At 36.1% G+C, this 23,870-nt stretch overlaps 2 protein-coding genes and 1 non-coding gene across 5 annotated transcripts; 1 reads left to right on the top strand and 2 right to left on the bottom strand.

Moving 5' to 3' along the window:
* Nucleotides 1-1,889: 1,889 nt before the first annotated feature.
* Trnag-gcc (transfer RNA glycine (anticodon GCC)) lies at nt 1,890-1,960 on the bottom strand. Its single transcript has one exon. It is a non-coding gene; the product is annotated as a tRNA-Gly (tRNA).
* An 8,464-nt stretch (nt 1,961-10,424) lies between these two features.
* LOC125646229 (serine/arginine-rich splicing factor 6-like) lies at nt 10,425-19,471 on the bottom strand. Of its 3 annotated transcripts, none has more exons than XM_048872426.2 (7): nt 19,316-19,471; nt 17,502-17,519; nt 17,266-17,306; nt 15,676-15,783; nt 13,618-13,778; nt 11,869-11,943; nt 10,425-10,778 (listed from the first exon to the last, which is right to left on the bottom strand). In XM_048872426.2, exons 1-7 carry the CDS (start codon nt 19,434-19,436, stop codon nt 10,610-10,612), a joined length of 693 nt encoding a protein of 230 aa, XP_048728383.1. In that variant the 5' UTR covers nt 19,437-19,471; the 3' UTR covers nt 10,425-10,609. The 3 variants fall into 3 exon arrangements, with proteins under 3 accessions (XP_048728383.1, XP_048728384.1, XP_048728385.1); XM_048872427.2 differs by having other exon boundaries at nt 17,508-17,519; nt 19,316-19,457; XM_048872428.2 differs by lacking the exons at nt 17,502-17,519; nt 19,316-19,471 and adding an exon at nt 16,022-16,301 and having other exon boundaries at nt 17,266-17,287.
* A 2,811-nt stretch (nt 19,472-22,282) lies between these two features.
* Nucleotides 22,283-23,337, top strand: LOC125647209 (uncharacterized). The gene is made up of 2 exons (XM_048873902.2): nt 22,283-22,409; nt 23,051-23,337. The coding sequence occupies exons 1-2, from the start codon at nt 22,283-22,285 to the stop codon at nt 23,335-23,337; spliced, it is 414 nt and encodes a 137-aa protein (XP_048729859.2).
* Nucleotides 23,338-23,870: the final 533 nt, after the last annotated feature.

Genomic DNA, 23,870 nt, shown 5'->3' with positions numbered 1-23,870 from the left:
CAATTTTGATGCACCAGATGCACATTTCGACAAATAATGTCTCTTCAGTGATTCTCAAGCCGAAATTTTGGAAATTCGAAATGACAAAAAACTTTTAACAGCTAAAAGGAAAACTAGAGTGCAAAAAAAAAAAAAAAAACTGGAGCCAAATTCGTCCAAGGATCAGAGCTATGCATGAGGGAGATATCACCCTTAATTTTGAAATGAATTTCTAAATTTTATCCCAGCAATTAAATATACATCCGTATTTTCAAGCTAGTAACGAAGTACTTACCTACTGGGCTGTAAAGACCCTCAGGGACTAACAGTCCACCAGCAGAGGTCTCGACCCAGGGTTCACAATGTAAAACTTGTACGGTACCAATTTTGATGCACCAGGTGCGCATTTCGACAAATAATGTCTCTTCAGTGATTCTCAAGCCGAAATTTTGGAAATTCGAAATGACAAAAAACTTTTAAAAGGAAAACTAGAGTGTCTAAAAACAAAATGGAGCCAAATTCATCCAAGGATCAGAGCTATGCATGAAGGAGATATCATCCTTAATTTTGAAATGAATTTCTAAATTTTATCCCAGCAGTTAATATACATCCGTATTTTCAAGCTAGTAACGAAGTACTTAGCTACTGGGCTGTAGAGACCCCCGGGGACTAACCGTCCATACGAGACAACATGACCTAAATTTACTTTTGTCTGAAATGTTGGTTCATCCCGGAGTCATGTATTCTCTCTGAAACTTCTCCTACCCTTTGCAGGTCCTCCTGAAAAGACCAATATCATCAAGATAAATGATTCAAGTCTGCCAATTCAGGCCTTGTAAAACAAATTTCATGAGTCTCTGAAAAGAAGCAGATGGTCTACTGACACCCATTGATATAGTAGTAAATTCATATACATGTAGTCCATATTTTGTAATGAAAGCGATTTTGTGAATGTCCTTTTCCTTTACAAGAACTTGATGGTAGTTTGAAATTAAATCAAAAGTTGAAAAATAAACAGATATTCGGACAGTGTTTAAACAGTCCTGAAGTCTAGGGAGAGGAAAAGCATCCTGTATCGTAATAGTATTCAACCTAGTTTTCTCATTCTTTTTCGTAACTTATATAATTGGGGTTGTCCAAGGGGAACTTGATTTCCAAATAATACCCTGTGCCTCTATCTGTTGCTCGGCGTTCTGTTGATCCACACTGGTGCAGAACCGGAGGGGGATTCCTGTGGGATGTGCTCCTCCCCATCGATATGAAGAATATTACGTATCAACTTTACGCACTTTTTTCTTTTGCCTGTCTCAAAGCTGGATATACATGTAGCTTTTTCTTCTTTTCTTCAACTTCAGCTGGAAACTGTTTGTTCACATACACTTTGCCTCCCTCGAGTTGTTTATGCGAATATATATATTCTCGCGGCCGAGTGGTTAGAGCATCGAGCTCAAAATAACACGGCCTTTCAATTCTGGTCTGTGCGGGTTCGAATCCTGCTCGCGCCGGTAAGTGAGAAAGTTTCCAATTTACTTTCGGAAGGTCGGTGGTCTCTTCCCAGGTACATTGTATCTGGGTTCTCTCTTCCACCAATAAAAACTGGGCGCCACCAGATACTTGAAAAAAAAATTGAATGTGGCGGCAAACAATCAATCAATCAATCTGTCTTCGAAGTACAAAAAGTTTGCTACGATTTTCCTTGGATACACACTTAATTAAGTCATTCCATTTACCTATCCTGTGTACCTGCTCGAAATCAATGCGACCAGGTTATAGTAATGTAAATATCTGTTTATACTTGTGGAAAGGCTTTGCTTGCATGACTTTAATTTCGCTCTTTTTTCAAGTCGAATTGCACATTATTAGCGAGAAACAGTGTATATCGGATAATCGATATCGCTCACAAAAACATATGCATCGGCCGGGAATCGAACCCGGGCCGCCCGCGTGGCAGGCGAGCATTCTACCACTGAACCACCGATGCTTATACTAGTATTCCATTCAAATTTTTTTTATTATCCAAATGCTAGTCGTGGTTAGTTTGACAACTGCCTCAGGCCATGCATATATACACTGCACCTGTAACCTTAAGAACATATGGTTTGTTAAAAGAGTATGTTTACGTACAATGTAGCTTTTGAAATTCATCCCGTTGTGTAGATTTCAATAAAAAAAAATTCTTTAGTGTACCAGCAGTTTTTGAGATTATGGAATCTTATCAAAAATTGCAGATCAAGATAACACTTCTGGCACCCAGGCAGATATGTCCTTCATCAACATGTTGAAAGTCGTTTGTTCATCTTGATCCCGACTTAGTCCAATAGAAATTGAGACTGAGATTGTATTGGAAATGGGAACTAGCAACACAAGGTTTCTTCTCACTTTTTATAGTTTTAAAAATATGTCCATAAACACGTGTAAAATATAGCAAAATATGTTGAGAGGAAGCTGTTATTTTGAGGCAAAAACACCATGTATTTATGAAAAATCATCAAAAATTGGTATTTCCAATAAAATATATGTTCCCATTGAGATATTTTGATTTGTATCATAATTATTTAAATAGATTAACGTATCTTTATAACAGATATCACATGTTATGCAAAAAATATTGAAGAGAGGGACTAAAACATCATTTATTGAAAACAAATTGTCAAAAAGTGGAAATTCCCATTAAAATTTTTGAAAAACCATTGAAAAGAAAGGTGTTAGTTTGAGGCTGAAACACGATTTATTGATGAAAAATCGTCGACAATTGGAAATTTCAATCAAAATCCACGTTTCAATTAAAACCCATTGATTTGTATCATATTTGGAAAATATATTAATGCATCCCTTAACAAATCTGACAAGTGTTTTAAAAATATTGGAAGAAAACCTGTTCTTCTTCTTCTTTTTTTTAAACACCATTTATTGACCAAAATCATCGAAAACTGAAAATTCTAATTAAAATCCATTTTCAATTGAAACTCTGATCAGTATCATATTTGGATGCATCAGTGTATTCTTTCAAACATTTCAAGTTCAGGAAAAAATATTAAGGCTAAAACACCATTTATTGATGAAAAGTTGGCAATTACAATTACAATCTTTTTCAATTAAAACGCCTTTGGTTTATTTGGATAAGTCACCATATCCTATAACCAAAATATTAAAAAAAAAATGTGAAAATGGGAATATGGATCCGATGCTATCACTTGGAGTCCAAAATGTCTTTTTGAGTGAAAAACCTACAAAAACTGTGAAACTCCATTCAAAACCCTATTCGACATTTTTAAAATATTGTGATGACGAGGTGACTTTGTCTTTTGTTTTGACCCCCAGTGTGTTTAAGCGACCTTAGATAAGATAAGATAAGTTTATTCCAATTTTGGGCCCAGAGGGCATAACAGTAAGACAGTTTATAAAGAAGGAAATTCAAAAAAGAAAGAAAGTTTACAACATTAACTACAGGTTACATAGACTGCAAACTGCATGTGGATGCAGCATGTTGGGGAAACAAGTACATACATATATAAATTGCTAATCACAAGTAAATGGACAGTATCAGTGTTATACCAACATATGAATAATAAACTACATGTACATGTATAATGATTTTTGCAGTTTTAAAGCATCACTTCTTTTTCTGAAAGTTTGCACTAAATATTCACTCAATTTGACAATTACTAGTTTGTCTTCATTAATCATCAACCAAGTAAATTTGTCCTTATTTGTTAGAGAGATAAAATTTTTGTTGAGCTTGTATATACCATTAAAAAACATATTTCTCTCTTCAACATAGAATGGACAATCAGTAAGGAAATGAAATTCATCTTCCACACAATTAAGGTTACATGATTCACATATTCTTCTGTTTCTCTCTAAAGAAATCTTCTGGCCAGAATTGGTTTTTGTAAATTCATATCTTCCTCTTTCAATTCGAAGGTCATGTGCACTAATTCGAAATCTACATAGAGTTTTTCTTAATTCTAGGGATTCTAAAAATATATAACTTTCCATAGTAAAGTTTTCTTTATACAAAAAATATGTTGTGAGTTTTCCTGATTTCTGACCCTCTTCACGTCGTTTTGATCAGTAAAGTAAAAATTGTGTCCGTACCTGATTCACCTTATGTGTCTGCGGAACAACATTTGCCGTTTTCAAGTTATTTTCTTCCTGTATGCAGAATATTTCTATGTGTATATCAGGGTGAAAATATTGTTAGGACTTTTATTTTCAAAAAATTGTAGATTGTTGGAACTTTTAATCTTTATTATTTTTGCACCCTTTCATACATGATATGTAAGTATGTATCATTTAAAGTGAAACCTTTTTATTTTACAGATCAAATATTATATCTACATTTCAAAATGAATGAATAGTCTATGTCTATACTTATCCTGTGTCTGGTAAAAAATTTCATTGGCTGAAACCAATACAATACAACGGTATCTTATCAAATTTGTAATATCATGATTGGTTTACACCGATCACGTGAAGACAATGTATATTTTATACACCGTTAGTGGTAGCCATTAGTCTTCATACCCGATTTTCACTATATCATGTTGGTTTCAAAGTTACCAACTGCTCAGTAACACATTTAAAAATTCTGATCAAGTATTAATACGTAAGCGTGAAATTGTGATTTGAATAAGATAATGTAACTTGTATATTTCTGACATAGATCTAAATGTATTACATATAATTATTCGTGGGTGATATAGGTGAATTTTGTGCTGAAATCTACCCCGTAAAGCATGTGTGAAATTTGAGATTCACGGCAATGGGGAACATTGTTATGAGATTTATCCCAATGAACTCGAAATCAAAGACACCAGAGTCTTCCACATCTGCATCGTACTTAAATATTTTATTGAACATAAATGTTAGCGGTAAACTAGCAACTCAACTTTATGACAAACGGCCCGATAATTTTAGCTTCAACTTCTCATATTTATGTAGCAATATTCCATCACCTGCATATCATGTTTATGTATATCAACTGATTCGATATGCAAGACCTTGACTTGCGAATGATCAGTTTTAAAATCGAGGCAGGCTACTGACAAACAAAATGATGTTACTGGGGTTTCAAGTCTCGTTTTTAACTCAGTATTTCGCAAATTCGATGGTCATTATAACGATCTAGTTTGCCAATACAACCTGTCATTGGGTCAAACACTTTCTGACATGTTTCATACCAATTGTTAGACCTAAATTTCTTAACACAATGATTTTGACTGCGGATTACTCCGTTTACCTGATCGAGATATAGGGCACAGGGGCTAAGCCCGTTTTGGACCCGATAGACTTAAAATCTCAAATACCTTAAAACTGATCAAAACATTATTCTTGTGATATTGCACTTAGAGAAGGAAATTGAACATTATTTCTTGGCTTTTTTAATTTTTGGTTTTTGTTTATCTATTTCATTTAGATTATTATTACCCATTTTCCCCTTATTTAAAGTTTTAGACATTTCGGTTATTTAGTGTATTCATTAAAATGGCAGATCTTGTCAACAGTTGATGCTGCTGAGGAAAAATAAGTCGTGTAACGTCTACACGAAGAACATTATTAAAATATGAGGAAGTAAGTAGCGTATAATTGATGTGAAATTTTAATTGACAAGTCCGAAATCTTCCATACTAGTCTGAATTTCGCTGCTGTCATAGGCGAGAAACGACTCCGTGACCTGGACCGGTAAATGTCCTAGTAAAAATAAACAAGTGAAATCGAGAGAACGATGACGTATATCTTTGTTATTTTAAGAACCATTGACTTGAAATTTGGCATGCAAGTAGTTAAAACATTAATCAATGCAAGGAAAACGACAAATTACGCATAGCTTACCTAGTTTAAGAATTTTTAGGCATTGGAAGCGAGTGGTTAGTTTTTTATCTGTGTCAGAGTTAGACCCCTTTCTATATTTATGGTATCACAGAGTTCGGGCCCAAAACGGGCTTAGCCCCTGTGATATAGGGCTTACGGTGGGTGTGAACGGTCGACATGGAATGCTTACTCCTCCGTGACACCTGATCCCACCTCTGGTATGTCCAGAGGTCCGTGTTTGCCCAATTCTTAATTTTGTATTCCTAACAGGAGTTATAAGATTGATCACTGTTCGATATCTCCCCTTTTCATGTAGAATAGCAGATTTTGACGCTGAGGGGAATCAAAACGTTTTCGTTACATACTTGAAAGGTAAGTAAAGTTATTTTGCTGTTTGTCTACTAGTACATCGTCGTAATATACATTGCCCATCATGTAGATGTATATGTAGCGCCGGGTGACCATACGTTACCAAATTCTGAATGAATATTTATAGCGTTAACCTGTTTACCCTTTATGATATACCAAGGCAGTTTTTTTTCCGTTAAGAAAGTTTTTTTTTTTATTGCAATTAGTTCCCAAATTTTTTTCTATTTCTACTGGACTGACTGGGTTACTACCTTCATATTGTGCCCTCCCAGATTGTGCATGTTCTAGTTCTAGAAGTAGCAAGGTCGGAAAATTGAGTTGGAGCGCTTGGTGCGACTTTTAGGGATTTATGCATAAATTTTCAACTTCAAACAAAACATCCGGCCAACAATCTGGAACACCAAACCCGTTGTTTTAAATTGCTATAATCGTTCGGATATTGTATTGTATTCAAACAGGTTTGAATTGCTCAAATTGTCACAAAAATTATTCTTGCACAAGTACAACTGTGTAAGAGATGAACATGGATAAAAATCTGAAAATACTATCACACGTACCGATATATAAAGTTAGACTGAGTAAAAATTCTTATGATTCAAATCATGATGAAACGTCATTCTACAATATTTAAAGGGGCATTAGCTGTGAAAGTGATGGCAACCATTTTTTCTCAAAACCTCTCAATGGCATAGGAATATACATGTATATATCAATGACTAATAAAAACATTTATTTTGTACAAAAACACGTTAGATAACCGCTTTTGTGTGAAAAAATATGTAAGGAAGACTTGCAAGACAATAATTATTTAATCACCAAGATCACAATCATGTGCCCGTTTTTAGGTTAAAAAGTGTTTGAAATAATTAAATATTGGTGTTATTACAGAAAAAATTAGAGCGATTTTCATTGAATTCAAGTTTTGTTGACAGAATGACAGATAATGCCCCTTAACTCAAAATAATCACCATAATCTTGAACAATTTAAGACGTAAATAACTGTGGAGTACCTACAATGTAGGAATGATTGCATATTGATATGATTATTCATTGCCATTTTGTTCTCGAGAAGATTTTTAGAGATTTATTCTATATCTCCCCTTTAAAACTTTGAACCTCTATTCTGACCCTATCCTACGTCCAGAGGTCATGATTTCAACAAACTTCACACTGCACTACCTGGGCATGATTGCATGTTAATGCGAGTATTCATGGCCCTGCTCAGTGCTGCAAGATTTTTATTTCCTACATGTATACTTTTGTATTCCTATGTAAAACTTTAATCCCCTACTGTGACCCTTTCCTACCTCTGTACTGCCAGGGGCTATGATTTGAACTCGAATCTACAGTGTCAGGAAGCATTCATAAGAATTTCAACTTTTCTGGTCTTTTCTCGAGTATCTCCTTTTTGGAGGGAGCATGGCCATTCATTTGAACAAACTTGAATTCCCTTCACCAAAGGATGATTTATGACATTAGTTTGATTGAAATTGGCCCAGTGGTTCGTGAGAAGATTTTCAAAGGATGCCATTTTTCTTTCTGTTTTTTTTTTTTTTTTTTTTACCGATTCTTGATCATCCCCACTTCAAAAAGGTTGTGGCACTTTCAAAAAACTTGAATCCTCTTTACCCAAGCATGCACATGCTTTGTGGTAAGTTTCGCTGAAATTAGCCCTATGGTTGTGAAGCACATTGTAGTTGAAATTAAAAATATTTTATGGACAGATGGACGAACAAAAAGTGATCAGCTCATGTGAGCTAAAAAAAAACCCACCAAGAAATATATATATATATATATATCTGTGTGTGTGTGTGTGTGTGTGTTCCCACCCACCCAACCACCCCGGTGCAAAATTTTTAAGGCTTATAGCTATTTAATTGATACGGTAGTGCCAAAAGAATTCAAGATATGGAGTGGAAAATATCTTTTTATGTCTAGAATGGATTGACCCTTGAACATGTAACCTCAAAATCAATAGGGGTAATCTACTCTTTAGGGTGTACCTAGTCTGGCGCATGCCTGACCCAATTTCCGCTACGCTACGTAACGGAAATTGGGTCAGGCATGCGCCAGACTAGGGTGTACCAATCAGGCGCGTAGCCAGGCGTACGTTTGTACGCACAAACGTCCACATCATTTTTGCAACAACAAATGAGAGAGAGGGGGGGGATTAGAAATATCAAAAGGTAGTGATGGGCAATATTTATGACAATTATATCTGCCCTCTCCGGAATAGTTATTAACGGATTCAGTTTATATCCACTCTTAAGTTTACAAGGAGTGTTTCCGATATTGCTCCATATTGAGTCAGTCATGGCAACACAAATGATACTTTATAAAGTGTACGAAAAATGCGTTCATGAGGATCAAATATACACATCGAAATTGTCTAAAATTTATCAGCTTCCAGGGGCTTCGCCCCCTGGGCCCCTACCAGGGCTTTGCCCTGGACCCATTGGGGGCCTTAAGGGGACCCCCCCCCCCCTGTCTACTCGGGCGTCCACATGAAAAGTACCCTAGCTACGCCCCTGCCAGTGTTCCAAGTTTGATATCTTTTGAGCAAAGGGTTCTCAAGATATCGAGTGGACAGTGTCTTCCTTTGTCCAGTTTGACCCTTGACCATGTGACCTCAGAATCAATAGGGATCATAAACTCCTTAGGATGTACCATTGTAACAAGTTTGATGTCTTTTGAGCAAAAGATTTTCAAGATATTGAGCAATCAGTATATTCCTATGTCCAGTTCGACCCTTGACCATGTGACCTTAAAATCAATAGGGATCATCTAATGTTTAGAATGTATCAGTGTTCCAAGCAGGCCTGGGGCAATGGTAATGTAATGACAGCCAATTTCAGTGTAATGGGCCATTTTGCATTACAATGGAAATGTAATGCATTACTTGTAGCCTGTAATGGTCATTACATTCCATTTACATTACTTCTAATACATGATATTTTGGAGGTTTAGATTACTTCATTATATTGATGACAATCAAATGCAATAAATAACCAAGATGTGTTTCCTAACATTCATGAATATTTTGTGTGCTTATGTTACTGTATATTTAAAATTCATAAATCATTACAAAGAAATATTTTTTCTGCCAATTTCTTTAATATCAGTTTGTTATGTAATGCACTCTCAAGTAATGTGTAATGTAATGCATTACATTCCAAAATAGGGATAATGGTAATAATAATGTCAAATTGTCTAAGTAATGGTAATGTAATGCATTACTTTGCTATGTAATTGGTCCCAGGCCTGGTTACCAGTTTGATGTCTGTAAAGCAAACGGTTTTCAAGATATTGAGCAGACGGTATATTCCTATGTCCAGTTTGACCCTTGACCATGTGACCTCAAAATCAATAGGGATCATCCAAGGTTTAGAATGTACCAGTGTGGCCCTTGACCATATGACCTCAGAAACAATAGAGGTCACGTACTACATAGGATGTACCAGTGTTCTCAAGGTATAGTGGACAGTATATTCCCATGTCCAGTTTGACCCATGATCATGTGACCTCAAAATCAATAGGGGTAATCTATTCCTTACAATGTACAAGTTTGATGACTGTCAAGGAAAGGGTTCTCGAGATAATGTGCGGACAATATCTTCCCGTGTTTGAAGTGGATTGACCCTCAACCTTTTTACCTCAAAATCAATAGGGTCCTCTTCTACACATAACCAACCTACATATGAAATATCATTATGATCAAGTGAATGGTTCTCAAGATATTGAGCAGACATGTGGTCTACCGACTGACATACATATAGACAAAACAAGTGCAATATACCCTTCTTTGAAAGGGGGGCATTCATAAAAAAAAAAAAACCCACATGCACACAAACCAAAGTACTTATAAAATTATTTCTAGAAATGAAATATCGTACAGCTAGGACGCCAAGCATCTACGTAAACTTGTCAATCAAATAACAGTTTGGGAATTCCTATTTGCATAATGATGTGTACTTCCGTTCTTCCTTCACATTTGATGGGCAGTAAATGATATCTGACAGTTGATTATCATCATTAAATGGACTTCATTTCCAGTTATTACCAATGTAATATGCCTGTGAAATGCTGCAATACTTCAGCATACCAGAATATATGCATATCAGAGAATACAATGTATATACACAAATATCATTGAACAACCCAGATCATTCACTGTTAAACATTTATCTCCAATCTCATTTTATAGCATGTGTATTTAAACCACAATTAATTATAACTTCTAGTGAAATCAAACAAATAAAAAATGTGTTCGAAAGAAATTTATTGATATTTTCCCCTAAAACAATGAGATTTCTTTTTTTTCTTAAAATGCCAAAACAATGAACATAATGATTGTTTATGACTAAAAAATGATGAAATGCTGTCTTTGTCAACCAAAGTCACTGTTACACTTCTTAAAAATCACACAGCTAGTAACATGACTGCCATACTACTCATGATCTGAAGGAGGACTGTGGGAACGAGATCTGCCCTTAGCATCACCACCTTCATTGACTGGTGAACGGCTCTTGGAACGACTTACGGACCTTGAGCGGCTGCGAGATTTTGACATGCTTCTTGAACGGCTTCTTCTCCTGTCAGGACTACCAGATCTTGACCTACAATAGTACCAAATAAAATTTTACTCGTGCCGTTTATTGTAAATATCAATGCATGTACTCTCCTACTCCTTTCTAAGAGTAACTAAAGACCCATAGGTCACAATCTTCACCTGAAGAAACTTAGCCTAGCTGTTCTTTAAAAGATCCCCCCCCCTCTTTATTTCCTTGAAAAATTGTGAACCCCTTTATGGCCCCACCCTACCCCAATGCCACGACTTAACAAAAAAGTGCACTTGAGCTTTGTGAGTTAATAAATAAAGCACATGTCTGTTGGATGTTATTATCTATCCCAAGGGGAAAATGGAATATTTAACTGGTTGGATGCAATTAGGCTTTTATAATGATCTTTATAGGTCCAACTGGTCTCCTTGAAACACCATGGCATAGATAATTAATCCCATGGGACAAATGGAATTACTCTGTTGTGTGATCTGTTTGTTAAGTCTGTGCATTTCTGTAGTACAATATTGCATATTTATGTCATTACTGTTAGAAACAAAATAATTATTTTATAAATGACCTAACTTTAAGGTGTGACACACCTACCCAAGATGCAACAGCTTACAAAGCTTGATGATTCTAGGCATCATAGTATTTAAGTTATGATCCAGATATGAAAAAGTTCACAGACAGATGGGGGGGGGGGGGGGGGGGGATGACACACACACAAATACCAAACCATGTCTCATCTTAGATGGGCATATAAAAAGTAAAAAATATAATAATCAATTCAAGCTGTAAGATAATTCAAACTGTATCCTTTATGGAAAATAAACAGAACTAATTTGTGATCAAGAAACTTGGAAGCAACATGAATGATTTTCTACCACTTTCAAATAGTACTCAGTAACTGTATAACATAGAATAAACACACACACACAAATACTAAACCATGTCTCATCTTAGATGGGCATATAAAAAGTAAAAAATATAATTATCAATTCAAGCTGTAAGATAATTCAAACTGTATCCTTTATGGAAAGAAAACAGAACTAATTTGTGATCAAGAAACTTGGAAGCAACATGAATGATTTTCTATCATTTTCAAATAGTACTCAGTAACTGTATAACATAGAATAAACTTCACCTTCTCCTATCCCTGCTTCTGCTGCGACTTCTAGAGTGGGATTTTCTGCGTCTGTAAGGGGATCTGGACCGAGACCTAAGAGTATAAACAATCCTTTGCTAATACACCTGATAATGAATATTTGTTGAATAATACTATACTGACATGGAATAGGTTCGAAGGCAAAAGTTTTGTTTGATCTTAGAATGGACCCGTTTCCCAAAGCCACAGGATCTATTTGAGATCGAACAAAACTGCTGTTGTCCTAGAACCCAGTCTGTTTACAAGTTGTCAGTGGGATGATGTCAACAGTTTTGGACTCACATGGGAGTTTGATTGTTACTTAAAGGACACATTACAGGGCTTGAAGCTAACTTTTTATGTCACCAGTCCAGCCGGACTGATGGGGTATAATTTCAACCAGTCCGCAGACAATTTACCAGTCCAACAGTTTTCCAGAAATAATTAAACATTTCATTTATGTTATGAAAATGAAATTTAACTCAATATGCCTCAGACAATATTGTAATGTTCACTTATGTGAGATTTATGTTTACTAATCGGGTTTGTCTGATATCTACAAAAGCATGCCAAATATGTGTATAAGATTTCATAAGTATATTTTCCAAATTGATGCTTTAGAAAATTAACCAGTCCCATCAGAGTGACTAAAACAAATGTCAGTCAGTCCGCCAGACTTTTAACCAGTCACAGACTGACAGGCATATGTTAATTTCGAGCCCTGCATTATATACATTTTTTAACCCCCAGTCACAATTTCATTTTCAAAATTGAATTTATTTTACTTTTTGAAGACAATGAATGTTTATAAATAAAATACATGTTTACTATGTATGAATGATAAAAGAGGATGAAAATCCATATAATCCTCGGTGTCTAAATTGTTAACCCCTTGGGGGGGGGGGGGGGGGGGGGGGGGGGGGGGTGGGGGGGGTGGTGGTTGTCCCTGCTAAAATTCTCTCTAAATAACTTTTTTTTTTCCACAATGCAATTATTGGATCAAGTTTTATATCAGTGCATCTGTTTTGCCTTTACAAAAACAAATATGTGCAAAGTGGATGAAAACTGCCAGTTATAGCGTTTTAAAATGTCTGTCATTGGTGAAAACACTGTTACCGGCATTGAAATATTTTTCTATTAGTACTGGTGACAATTTATCAATCTGCAAGGACAATGAATGATGGGAAACTGATATTTCCAACACATGCCTCAATTAAACAAAATCATCACATGAGGCAAAGGGATTGTAACATGGGACAACAAACAACATTGATGATGGAAGAAGTAGTATCACAGATGAAATGTTCAGAATTAGTTTGAACTTTCTGTGCATTTGAGAACCTTAATCAACATCATCATCTGACTTAATATTACGGTTTGCGGAAAATAAACTTTCTGATCAAATGCACAAACCAGAATCAGATGAGGACTATGAGCAAGATGTCTCAGAAAATTAAAAATTAATGGAGGGAGATGATTCAAGAGATTAAAAAGAAGTTATATAAAGAGTCAATGAAATTTTTTGCACTATCATTTTATTTGTACTTTGCGACTTAAACTTTAAACAAAATCAGATCACTTAAGACTGACTTACTTTAAACAAAATCAGATCACTTCAGACTGACTTTTGCCTTCTTGTCAGTCTAAATGGTATTTTCATCGATACATTGTCGAGAATGTCCTCACTTGACAACTTTTGCCACATAAAAAAGAGAGAGAGAATAGAAGTGTACCAAAGAATGTAAATACCTGCTTCTTCGCCGTGAGCCATACCGTCCACCACCACCACCACCACCACCACCCCTTTCTCCTCCTCTGGACCGACGGAAACCATAAGAACTGTCATTGGGGCAGTCTCGTGCAAAGTGACCAGTTCTGTGACAGCGGTAACATTCGTCATACATGCCTCCCTAATAAAGATTTAAAAAACATGTTCAACACTAATCTATATCAGTTTGCTCATTAGCGAAGAATGCGTATCATTTTTGATACACGTATTTATCAAATACAGATGTGTTAGTGAAACACTATGCCCTTAGGCATGGCTATGTTCCACAGTAGCAAATTAAACACTGACAAAATATAACAATTTTAAAACTGACAAATGACACTCTGACCATTATCAGTCATGTAGTTTTGACCTTGACTTTTCAGTTCACAAAGTACACTAGTATTTCATTTTTTTTGTTGGCAGGGTGCAGATTTAGGTAATAGGTTTCAAAGACCAAAATAATGATCAACAAAATTCAGTAACTCCTTTTATATGCATACAGTTAATAAATATCCAAATTTACAACCATAACAATTATTGATTTTTAATTTGTGTTACACCTTTGATGTCAGCATTGGCAGGAAAAAGAACCCTCATCTGAATTTAAGGCACTTCACCTTACAGCTGTTTAAGTCTCGTTATAAGTGAAAAATTCTCTAAGGGACACAAAACAAAGGAATTTTTTTTTTATATCAACCAAAAATACCTTCTATATATATTATGCTATAAAGTATTCATCTTGTTATAATTCAACACTTCTGACCAAGGTCAAAGTTGAAGACATAAAATGACAGTCTGCCAGATAGAAAAAAAACAAACCAAAATGTCCCCCATCTACGAAACATTGAAAAAATACATGCATTACAAATGACTTTTGACCGCTACTAAATCTTTACTATTGCAAAACGCAAGTATCAAGTTAAGAGCTCTATGTTAGAGGTGGATTTAGCAGTACTTTGGATCTGCAAGTCAGACATAGTACACCTACAAATTTGGGAGGAAAACAATGATATTCAATAAAACAGCTTCTGTTTAAAGATTTCACTGCAGAATTATAAGACTTTTGAAAGAAATGTTTCACCATTGTAAAAAAAAAAATAGGGATATAATCTACATTGATTTCTGTAACAGTAGTATGTAATAAATAATGAACATTATGTTCCTTTACACCCCACTCTAATTAAAATTAGATGTTAGATCCGCTCACATACTCGTTAGAGGGTCACGTCAGAGGTCAAATTTGCATGAAAAATTAACCAATCACTACAAAGGCAAAAGTGTCATCAGCATCAAATGAGAATCATCATTATATACTGTATTTGGTTACTATGGCGACCGATGAAGAAATGGAAAGCAATCAAAACCACTTTGAAGATATCTCAAGGCTTTGAAAAATGAACAAGAATAGATACTTAAATGTCTTCTTTGTTAAGTACACATGAAAAGATCCCCCGATGTCACCATAGTTTAAAATTTAAACAAAAACATGGGTGACGCCATTTTTTCTCTTCCTTGCGTAAACAATGCATGGAATTTTGGGATAATACCCTATCGATATGAAGCAGGAAATTTTGTTGGCTGTTGCAAATTTGACCTCTGACATGATCCTCTATGGGATGTTGTTAGATGTTTGTGTAGCGAGTATGTGAGCAGATCTAACATCTAATTTAATTAGATTGTTTACGCCCTGTCCTGAACACCATGTACTTCAACGATTTACATACTGGTATATCAAATTCAGGCGATGAATCTTTTTGTATAAATTTATATATGTAATAATGAGCATTTGTCCCATCCCATGTGCAAACAAATTATGTTTTTATCTCAGAGCCTAACTGAGTGCAAGAGTTCTCTGGATGGAATTAACTTTCAAGGGTACATCTGAAGACTTGGGTATTCACTCAGACCTACTCCAGGAAGTTTATAATTCTCGAATGCAGTCACCACAAAACTATTCCCACAATTAAAATTGTTTTTCTAATTCACACAAAACAAAGTTTTCGTATGCAGATATTCTGAATGACAATGTTACTTACACCTCCTCTTGATGATGAGGAATATGGTCGTCGTGGATTTCCCTTTGCCCATTCCACACGAATACTGGATCCACAAATCTCCCTCCCATTTTCGTATTTCAGAGCATCCTAAAATAAGAAGAATTTTGTACTTTTCATATACCCAGAAATCACTAGTCTTCATCATGCACAGGAGGGAGAAACAGAAAGCCACTCAGCCACGACTGTAAATAAATTATTTTCAAATCTTTTTTAACAAAAATTCTCTTTGGAAAATCTACAGCTAAATGAAATTTTTTAAAGAAATAAATCCACTATACTCCAAAGATAGCTTATAGCTTTGAGAAACAAAGCTTGAAGATTTTACCCTGATTTTGGCATTGGCAACTATGGCAAATGGCAAACAGAACATGGCTCATAGGGCATGACTGACTAGGAACTGGCTAATGGGGCTCCCTATGGGTGGGCAGGCATAGGAAAGCATGGAGCATGAACTCCAAATAACTAGGGTACCAGATGACCTGATCAGCTGCCAGAGAACTCTGGTGGAAGCTCTAGTGGCCCGCTACACCAGTTAAAAATCGGTGATGACAACATTAGGCTAATACTTATTGTCCACACTCACAGGTCAGGCCATAATGGTCGCACTGTCATTTTTATAGCAATCAATATTTTAATACACATAAACAAACAATACATACATAGCTTCTTTGCTAGAATACAGTTTGTGTATTTAGTGCATAAATAAAATATGAACATTCCAGAAATCGACTTACTTAATACCACTATAAATATTCCAATTTTGATTATACTGGAAAGCTACAATTTAAATATACATGCATAAAGCATTTCATTTCCCTGAAAGCATTATTGGACATCTGCATTAAGATTTTTTTCTTTGACAATTGGTATTTCATCAATCGTCATCTCTAAAAGAGCGTCAAATACATGTAACAAACATTGGTTGATTTTCACACCTGTAATTCATTTAATTCAAGGGTTTATCTATAAATAGATATGTGAAAGAAAACATTAAAAATCTTTGCTTTACCAATATATAAAATCAAATAAAAAATCAACCAATTCTGTAACGAAAAAAAACCAACCAAAACAGATGGCATTTTGAATGTATGCTTCATTTTCAAAGGAAAATGTTACCTGAACTTGTCAAATCATGTAAATGCTGACATGATTCTCTGAAGATTTTTAATTTCATACTCATGCTTCCTCCTTGACACTTTTGATTTTTAAAATTCAGAAAGAAAAAAAAACCTGCTAGGAGAAAGAACATGAGATCATACAAATGCTTTTCATGATTTCTAGGAAAATCTTTTGTTGGAAATCAAACTATTTCCTCCAAAGTGGATGATCTTCATCTCATCGAAAACACGTGGAATGTTTTTAAACATTACAGTAGAGCATTCTGCTGCTATTAAAAAAACATCCATATTGTCTCAAGTCCTTCCTTCAGATAAAATAGTCTCAAAACAGTCTACCATGAATTCATTGCAATACAATATAGTATCAATTTAAAACAAAGGACCTTTCAAAGTCTTTTGATGACATCAGTATGCTACAAGACAAGATAATAAATTGAAACATTATTCATACCTCTGCATCTCTTCTGTCTTCATAGTCCACAAAACCATATGCTACAAAAGAATGTCATATCAGATTCAGTCACATAGTGAATGAAGTATACAATGTACATTTCATATTTTCAAATTACCTTTTAAAAACTGAATCTTTGGTAGGTTTTTTTAAACTTAAAAAATATGAAGATATTACAATATGGATTTAATTTCAACAATTCATTAATTTTTGGTTTCATTAAACAGCATGCTTACTCTTACCCATCTCAGCACCTGAAATAGAAATAAAAACAATATTAGCATTTGATCTATTTTGGGATTTCCTAGTGATGGGAAATGAGAACATTTTCATATCAATGATCAGAAATAATCCAAAGGCCATAATCAGGGCTCGAAATACTTGCAAAATGCAAGTATATTTGAAAAATAGCGAGTAAAAATAGTGGACATTCGAAAATCTTAGTGATTAGTGATTTGCAAACCATGATTGTATCGTTTCCATATTATTCGGTGATGCACTATTCGCTTTTCTTAAACTAACACTCAGAATCATACAAAAGCTTATATAAGCGACCAATTTTAACAACTGTTTCTATCCGGATTTTTCTTTTATGATTTTTTAAGAAACTCAGGGTCAAACAAATGCTTTCAATGTCGGCCATCGCATTACGATGAAAAATATAGACATGTGCCATGAGTTCTGTTCACTTAAAGGGGTGATTAAATTGAATTCCAAGTACGTTTTTGTTATTCATTTATCCAAAAAAAATTCAGTCTATATGCTTTACCAAGTCTTCTGGTAGTCTTTTTTTTTTTTTTTTTATCAGAATGGTAAGTAGCGTCATTTGTTAATTAATAAATATTGATTAATCACTCCCACATGTCCTATCTACATTAATTTATTGTCATATTGTGGTTGTGTCGTAGTGATGTCACAAGTGCATTGCTCACTGCATAGATAGATGATTATCAAAAAAGTTCAAGGGACTCGTGATCCTGCTGCTCATAAACCACGAGTCTGGGATTCGCTTTGAAAAATCACTAGTGATAACCCTGATGTACCGTACAGTACGTGGCATGAAATTGAAACTTAGACCTGTGGTAAACAGGTTGTGGACTAGAGGTGTGATGGTCAAGAGACCTAAACATTGCACCATATGACTTGCATAACTTAGTGACTTGCCCAAACGATGCCTGTTGACCCACTAAGCTCAGTAATGATGGGGGAAAATAATTGATTTTAGAAGAATATATGAAAAAGGAGCACTGCTTCATTTTTTTTCAGCTTGTAGGTTTTCATTTTAGCCTGTGGTTTTTATACCCACAGGCTAAAATAAGCCTGTGGTGGAAAAAGTTAATTTTGACCCATGCATAATCAATTAAATAATAAGAAAAAAATATAAAACAACTTTTTTAATATCAATCTCTTCATTCTCTATACAAAAATACAATTCAGTTTAAAACGATTTATCAATACTATTCCCCTACCTTACACTGCACGTTTACCAACAAACTTTGGCCTACGTAAACAAAAACATGGCACGAGCCTGGTTACATAACGAAGAAGTGTCAGCTCTGTATCTCCCACGGACATCGACAACTGACATTCAAAATTTTGCTGACCATTAGAAATTAGAATTTTCAGCTTAAACTGCCACGTGTCCATGCCCTTTTAAGTCGAGAATTATGTTTTAAAACTTCTGGTATAAATTTAACTACCAAAAAAAAAAAAATCCCGACCAACCGACCCTCTACTAAAATCTTAGGCGACAGGACACAAACATTTTTTTATTTTGGCCTCATAGTTATAACTAAGCACATGTAATGTATACATGTATGAATTTCAAATATACCTCGAATTCAAAGTCAACAAGACAATGGTAGCCTCACTTGAACAATTCAAAGCATAAACACTTTCTTTAATCAGAAAAATTACTTAAATTAACAACGCACTGAAAACGTTAATAAACGAGAAAATGGCCGACAACGCGCTACATGCCCACAACAAAGTATGCTTTGTCTCGAGAGCACATGTCGAAGAGTGCATCTAAAATTGTCGGTCAACATACCATATTTAACATCACATCTTGCTAACCGTCCATATGGTTCAAAAACGTCCTCTAAATGTCGAGGTTGTGTATTTTTACTCAGTCTTCCAATAAACAGACTTCCATCTCCTTTGCGCGACATCTTTGCTGTGCTTGACTGTTATTTTCGAATCCAAACTTTCATACAGAGGATAAACACTTTTTCGGATATTTACGGATATTTTTCGATCCTTATAGGTCAACATTTCATCTTGGCGTCTTTTGTCATAAGTGTTTGTTATAAGAGATAGAATTACAATTTACAGATGGATATCAGTGTACAGGCATATTAGCATTCCTCTTTTACGTGTACAAGAAATTTTTCAACTTTGAGATTGATGGCACGTACTAAATGAGTTGCATGAACTAAGAGGATACATATTTCATATTTTTTTTATATACCTTCATCTCCCGTTTAACAAACCAAAGAAAGACATGTCATTTATATTTTTTGTATTATTTTAAAATGAATACTTTCAAGTACGTAAGATATAGATATCATTGACCTGTAATTTATCTTTAAAAACGTAATGTTCAGCTGAAAATCACCTACCTGGCTGGGCTTATCTCCATATTTGGTAATGATTTCCATATTTGAGCAATGCACAAAGGGGAAATAGTCCAAGACAAACCATCGTAAAATATAGGCAAGTGTTATATCTGTTATTCTAAAATTCAAATAAAAAGTTAAAAAAAAAATAATAATAATCTAGAAAACATTTTGCAGGAAAATAAAAAAAATTCAACAATGTCGCGAAATATATGTAGGGTATAGGTCATACAGTTCGTGAAGTGTATATTCAAATGCGGGCAGATGGCTTTAACTGGATTAAAAGAAAACGAGTCTTTCAAAGTCGTAAGTAACATATAGGAAGGGCTTTCAATAAAAATGGCCAGAATACACATGTAGTGAATGTAAATATATATGTATGAGTACATAATTTCCTTTACGAACAGGTTTTCAGAGAGAGAGAGAGAGAGAGAGAGAGAGAGAGAGAGAGAGAGAGAGAGAGCACAGCGGTGAGAATTACGCGAGAGCGCTACCCGAACACCCCAAAACAAAAAGAAGACAAAAATTGATTTCATTCATAAAACCCAGGAGCTTCCAGGACCCCAAGGGCGGCCACCAGACCCTTTGCCTAAACTTCATTTTCTTTCTGGCCACGCGCCTGACGAAAATGTTATCTGTTATAAATTTTCATTTTGCCTGTATTCAAGTTATTATGTATCAAAACATATACGATAAATCATACTTTAGCCTACACACGCCAGAGAAGCTAAATGTTATTTAAACAATAAAATGCAGTGATGAGGGTAGGAAGCGTTGCAGGAAGACAAAAAATCATAACCCGCGTTAATTAGCGGATCACATGCATTTTTTTCTGCAATACTTGCTATACCTTCATCACCCGATAAAACAACAAAGACGTTCTGTTATCTAAATTCTAACGTATTTATTAAAGAATATAAACTCGATTTTAGCACTAATATATCCCAATCTAATAAAAATTAGACTTGTAAAACCGCTCCTCTACGATACGCTGCAACACAAGATCTAACAATTCATGCCGTTCGAGGTCATCTCAGCATGACCCAAGCCTAGGATGTTGACCAATCAGAACGTCGCCAAGACAATTTTCGGTACGTTCTCGAGCTCGTTCTATCTTTTAAAAAAAAGAAGAAGAAAAGCAGAGGTCTAGAGCTATAGTTTCTCCAGTTCAGATCCGATCGAGGGTCGATCGGCCACAATTGAAGAATAGCAAGCTATCTTCAAGAAACCTTTCCCCCGATTCCCTGTGGGAATCCGTGAGCGATCGACTCGAGGAAAAGGAGATGGACTCATCCACCACCTTCTGGAGGACCCAACCATCCCCAGACCTTCATGAAGACCCGTCTCCGTTCCCAGGGGATCATTCTTCTTCTTCCCGTTCAAGTGCCGAAACCACTGAAGTATTTTCGCACTTTGCGCAGCGTAGAAGTGCCAGCAACATATTTACAGTAGTGAGTAGTTAAGTTACAGTGGTGATTAAAACTAGATAAAAGAAAAGTGCTGCTTAGTGCATGTACAGGTGGACCGGGACAGTTGAGTCTTGATGCTGTCCAGGCTGACTGCATGCTACCACCAGAGGTCCGGACAGACTGTTCCACAATCTGATTGGCTTGCGGGAAGTACGAGTTCCGGTACACTGATGTTCATGAATGTGGGACCAGTGGCCACGAGTACTGTATAGTGATGTCTGCTGTAGATAAGGAGCAGGTGGTGTGTCAACCAGCTCATACACTATCCGGTACATCATGACCGCTCGGGGGTTGTTTCCTCTGACTTCCAGTGGTGTCCAGTTTAGTTGGTGCATCATCGCCGTAACACTGCTGGTTCGTCGGAAATCGCCTGTGGCGGAACGTGCTGCTCGGCGTTGGACTGCCTCAATCTGGTTGATGCTCCCTTTCTTGGCTAGTGTGGAATAACATTGGGCTTTGATTGTCTGTTGGGCATCGGCTGATGTTTCTGCCAAGGAAGGACAAGGTGTTGGGTGCCTTTTTATAGTTACCTTGTTGATGGTCGTCCCAGTTGAGAGTTTTATGGATGTTCAGTCCCAGGTACTTGACAAAGTCAACGTTGTTCATTACCTGTCCGTGGATGGTATACTTGGATTGTAGTGGAGTTCTCCTCGTTGTGATCTGTAGGACCTCACATGCACTTGTCGGGATTGAACTACATCAGTCACTGATCTTCCCACTTCTGTAATTCTTCCAGACCTTGTTGTAGCATGCGCCGGTCTTCATTTGACTTGATCCTCCAGTATAAAAGGCAGTCGTCAGCGAACAGTCTAGCGGTCGATTTCACTGCTGCAGGTAGGTCGTTTCCGACGTGACTGTGCTGGGGGCTGAGGATTGTCCATCGAGCACCACCTGTTGAGCGCGTCCAATAAGGAAACTCGCTATCCACCGATGGAGTGTTCCTCTGATGCCATAGTGGAGTCTGCTGTGTGGCACCTTATCGAACGCTTTACTGAAATCAAGAAGGATGCAGTCGACTTGTTTGCTGGCGTCTACGCTCCTGGCAAGGTCGTCGGTGGTGAGAATAAGTTGAGTTTCCGTCGATCGTCTTTTCGGAAACCGTGCTGGTAGATCCAATTGAGGGTCGACCACCATCGTCGCATCGCCGCAGCAAACCTAGTGTAGTAGGGCCCATACTGGGCAATCTGCGTTCTAAATCTTCACCATCATTATCTCCAGTTCATGTACAGATCGGTGCCTTAAATGAATCAACTTTAATTTATTCTATTATATAATTCATGGAAAACAACCAGTTTTTCATAAGTTATCTAGATTCAATTCATTGTAACTTTTACACCAAATAACAGCACAAATGCACAGTTTCCACACTTTATGATCTCGGTTTCTTTATTTTTCATAAACAGCCATGCATATGACTGTAAGAATACCACACTCAAGGTTTCGCTCTACTATTACAAAGGATTTTATAAGGAAACGGAATGTTAAAAGTTGATATCAAAGTTTCATCAATCATATTTCTGTAATTATTGCTAAAAGTTTAAAAGTCATGAATAGAATTTATGCCCAAATGTTTTGTAATAAATATTTCTGGCCTGGAGGTTATAAAACTTATACCGTACTCATACTCAAACATCCACATTACTACCAAACTGCGGATCCTCAACTCCAATGTTAAGTCCGTCTTACTGTGTGGAGCAGAGACATGGAGAACGACCAAAACAACTCTGCAGAATATCCAGTCATTTTACAACACCTGTCTCAGGCGCATCTTCAACATCCGATGGCCTGAAAAGATCACAAATGAAGAAATATGGAAGAGAGCAGTGCAGGAACCTTTAGACATACAAATCAGACGGAGGAAGTGGGGCTGGATTGGACACATCCTAAGAAAGCCACCTTCCAGCACCACACGTCAGGCCCTGACATGGAACCTGCAGGGCAAGAGAAAGAAGGGACGTCCAAGAAACACCTGGTCGGAGGCATGACTCAGAGGCAGAACTAAACCTGACCTGGCACGACGCAGCTAGCAAAAGCAGCCCAGAATCGTGTTCGTTGGAGGACTGTCGTCGATGGCCTATGTTCCTCACGGAACGACAGGCCTAAGTAAAATAAGTAATACTCAAACTCAGTCATTTTTGTTTTGAGTATAACTCTGAGCAAGCTCCGAAAAATACTCAAAAAATCTTGAGCATGTATTCCATTTGAGTGTGAGAATGATTTTATAAAAGTTTTATAACATTCACTTTTGAGTATGAGTAGATTTAGAGAACAAAGTTTGAGTCTGAGTATGAAAGTGTGCTCAAAAACGTTTTATAACCTCCAGGCCAGTTTCATAAACATTTGAGCCATAATGAGTTCAGAATGCTTATAAAAAATTGTTCAAACACAGAATATTTTTCAGTGAAATATGTACATAGCGTAAAACGTGAAAGTTGACTCATTTATGGCAATACGCTGTACTTGTTATATTCTTTGTTAAGCTGTAACAATATTATGTATGTATAAATGACTCTCAGAA

Source organism: Ostrea edulis, chromosome 6 (assembly GCF_947568905.1).
Source record: "Ostrea edulis chromosome 6, xbOstEdul1.1, whole genome shotgun sequence".
In the NCBI taxonomy this organism is placed as follows: domain Eukaryota; kingdom Metazoa; phylum Mollusca; class Bivalvia; order Ostreida; family Ostreidae; genus Ostrea; species Ostrea edulis.
This window is presented reverse-complemented; position numbering and strand designations above follow the sequence as displayed.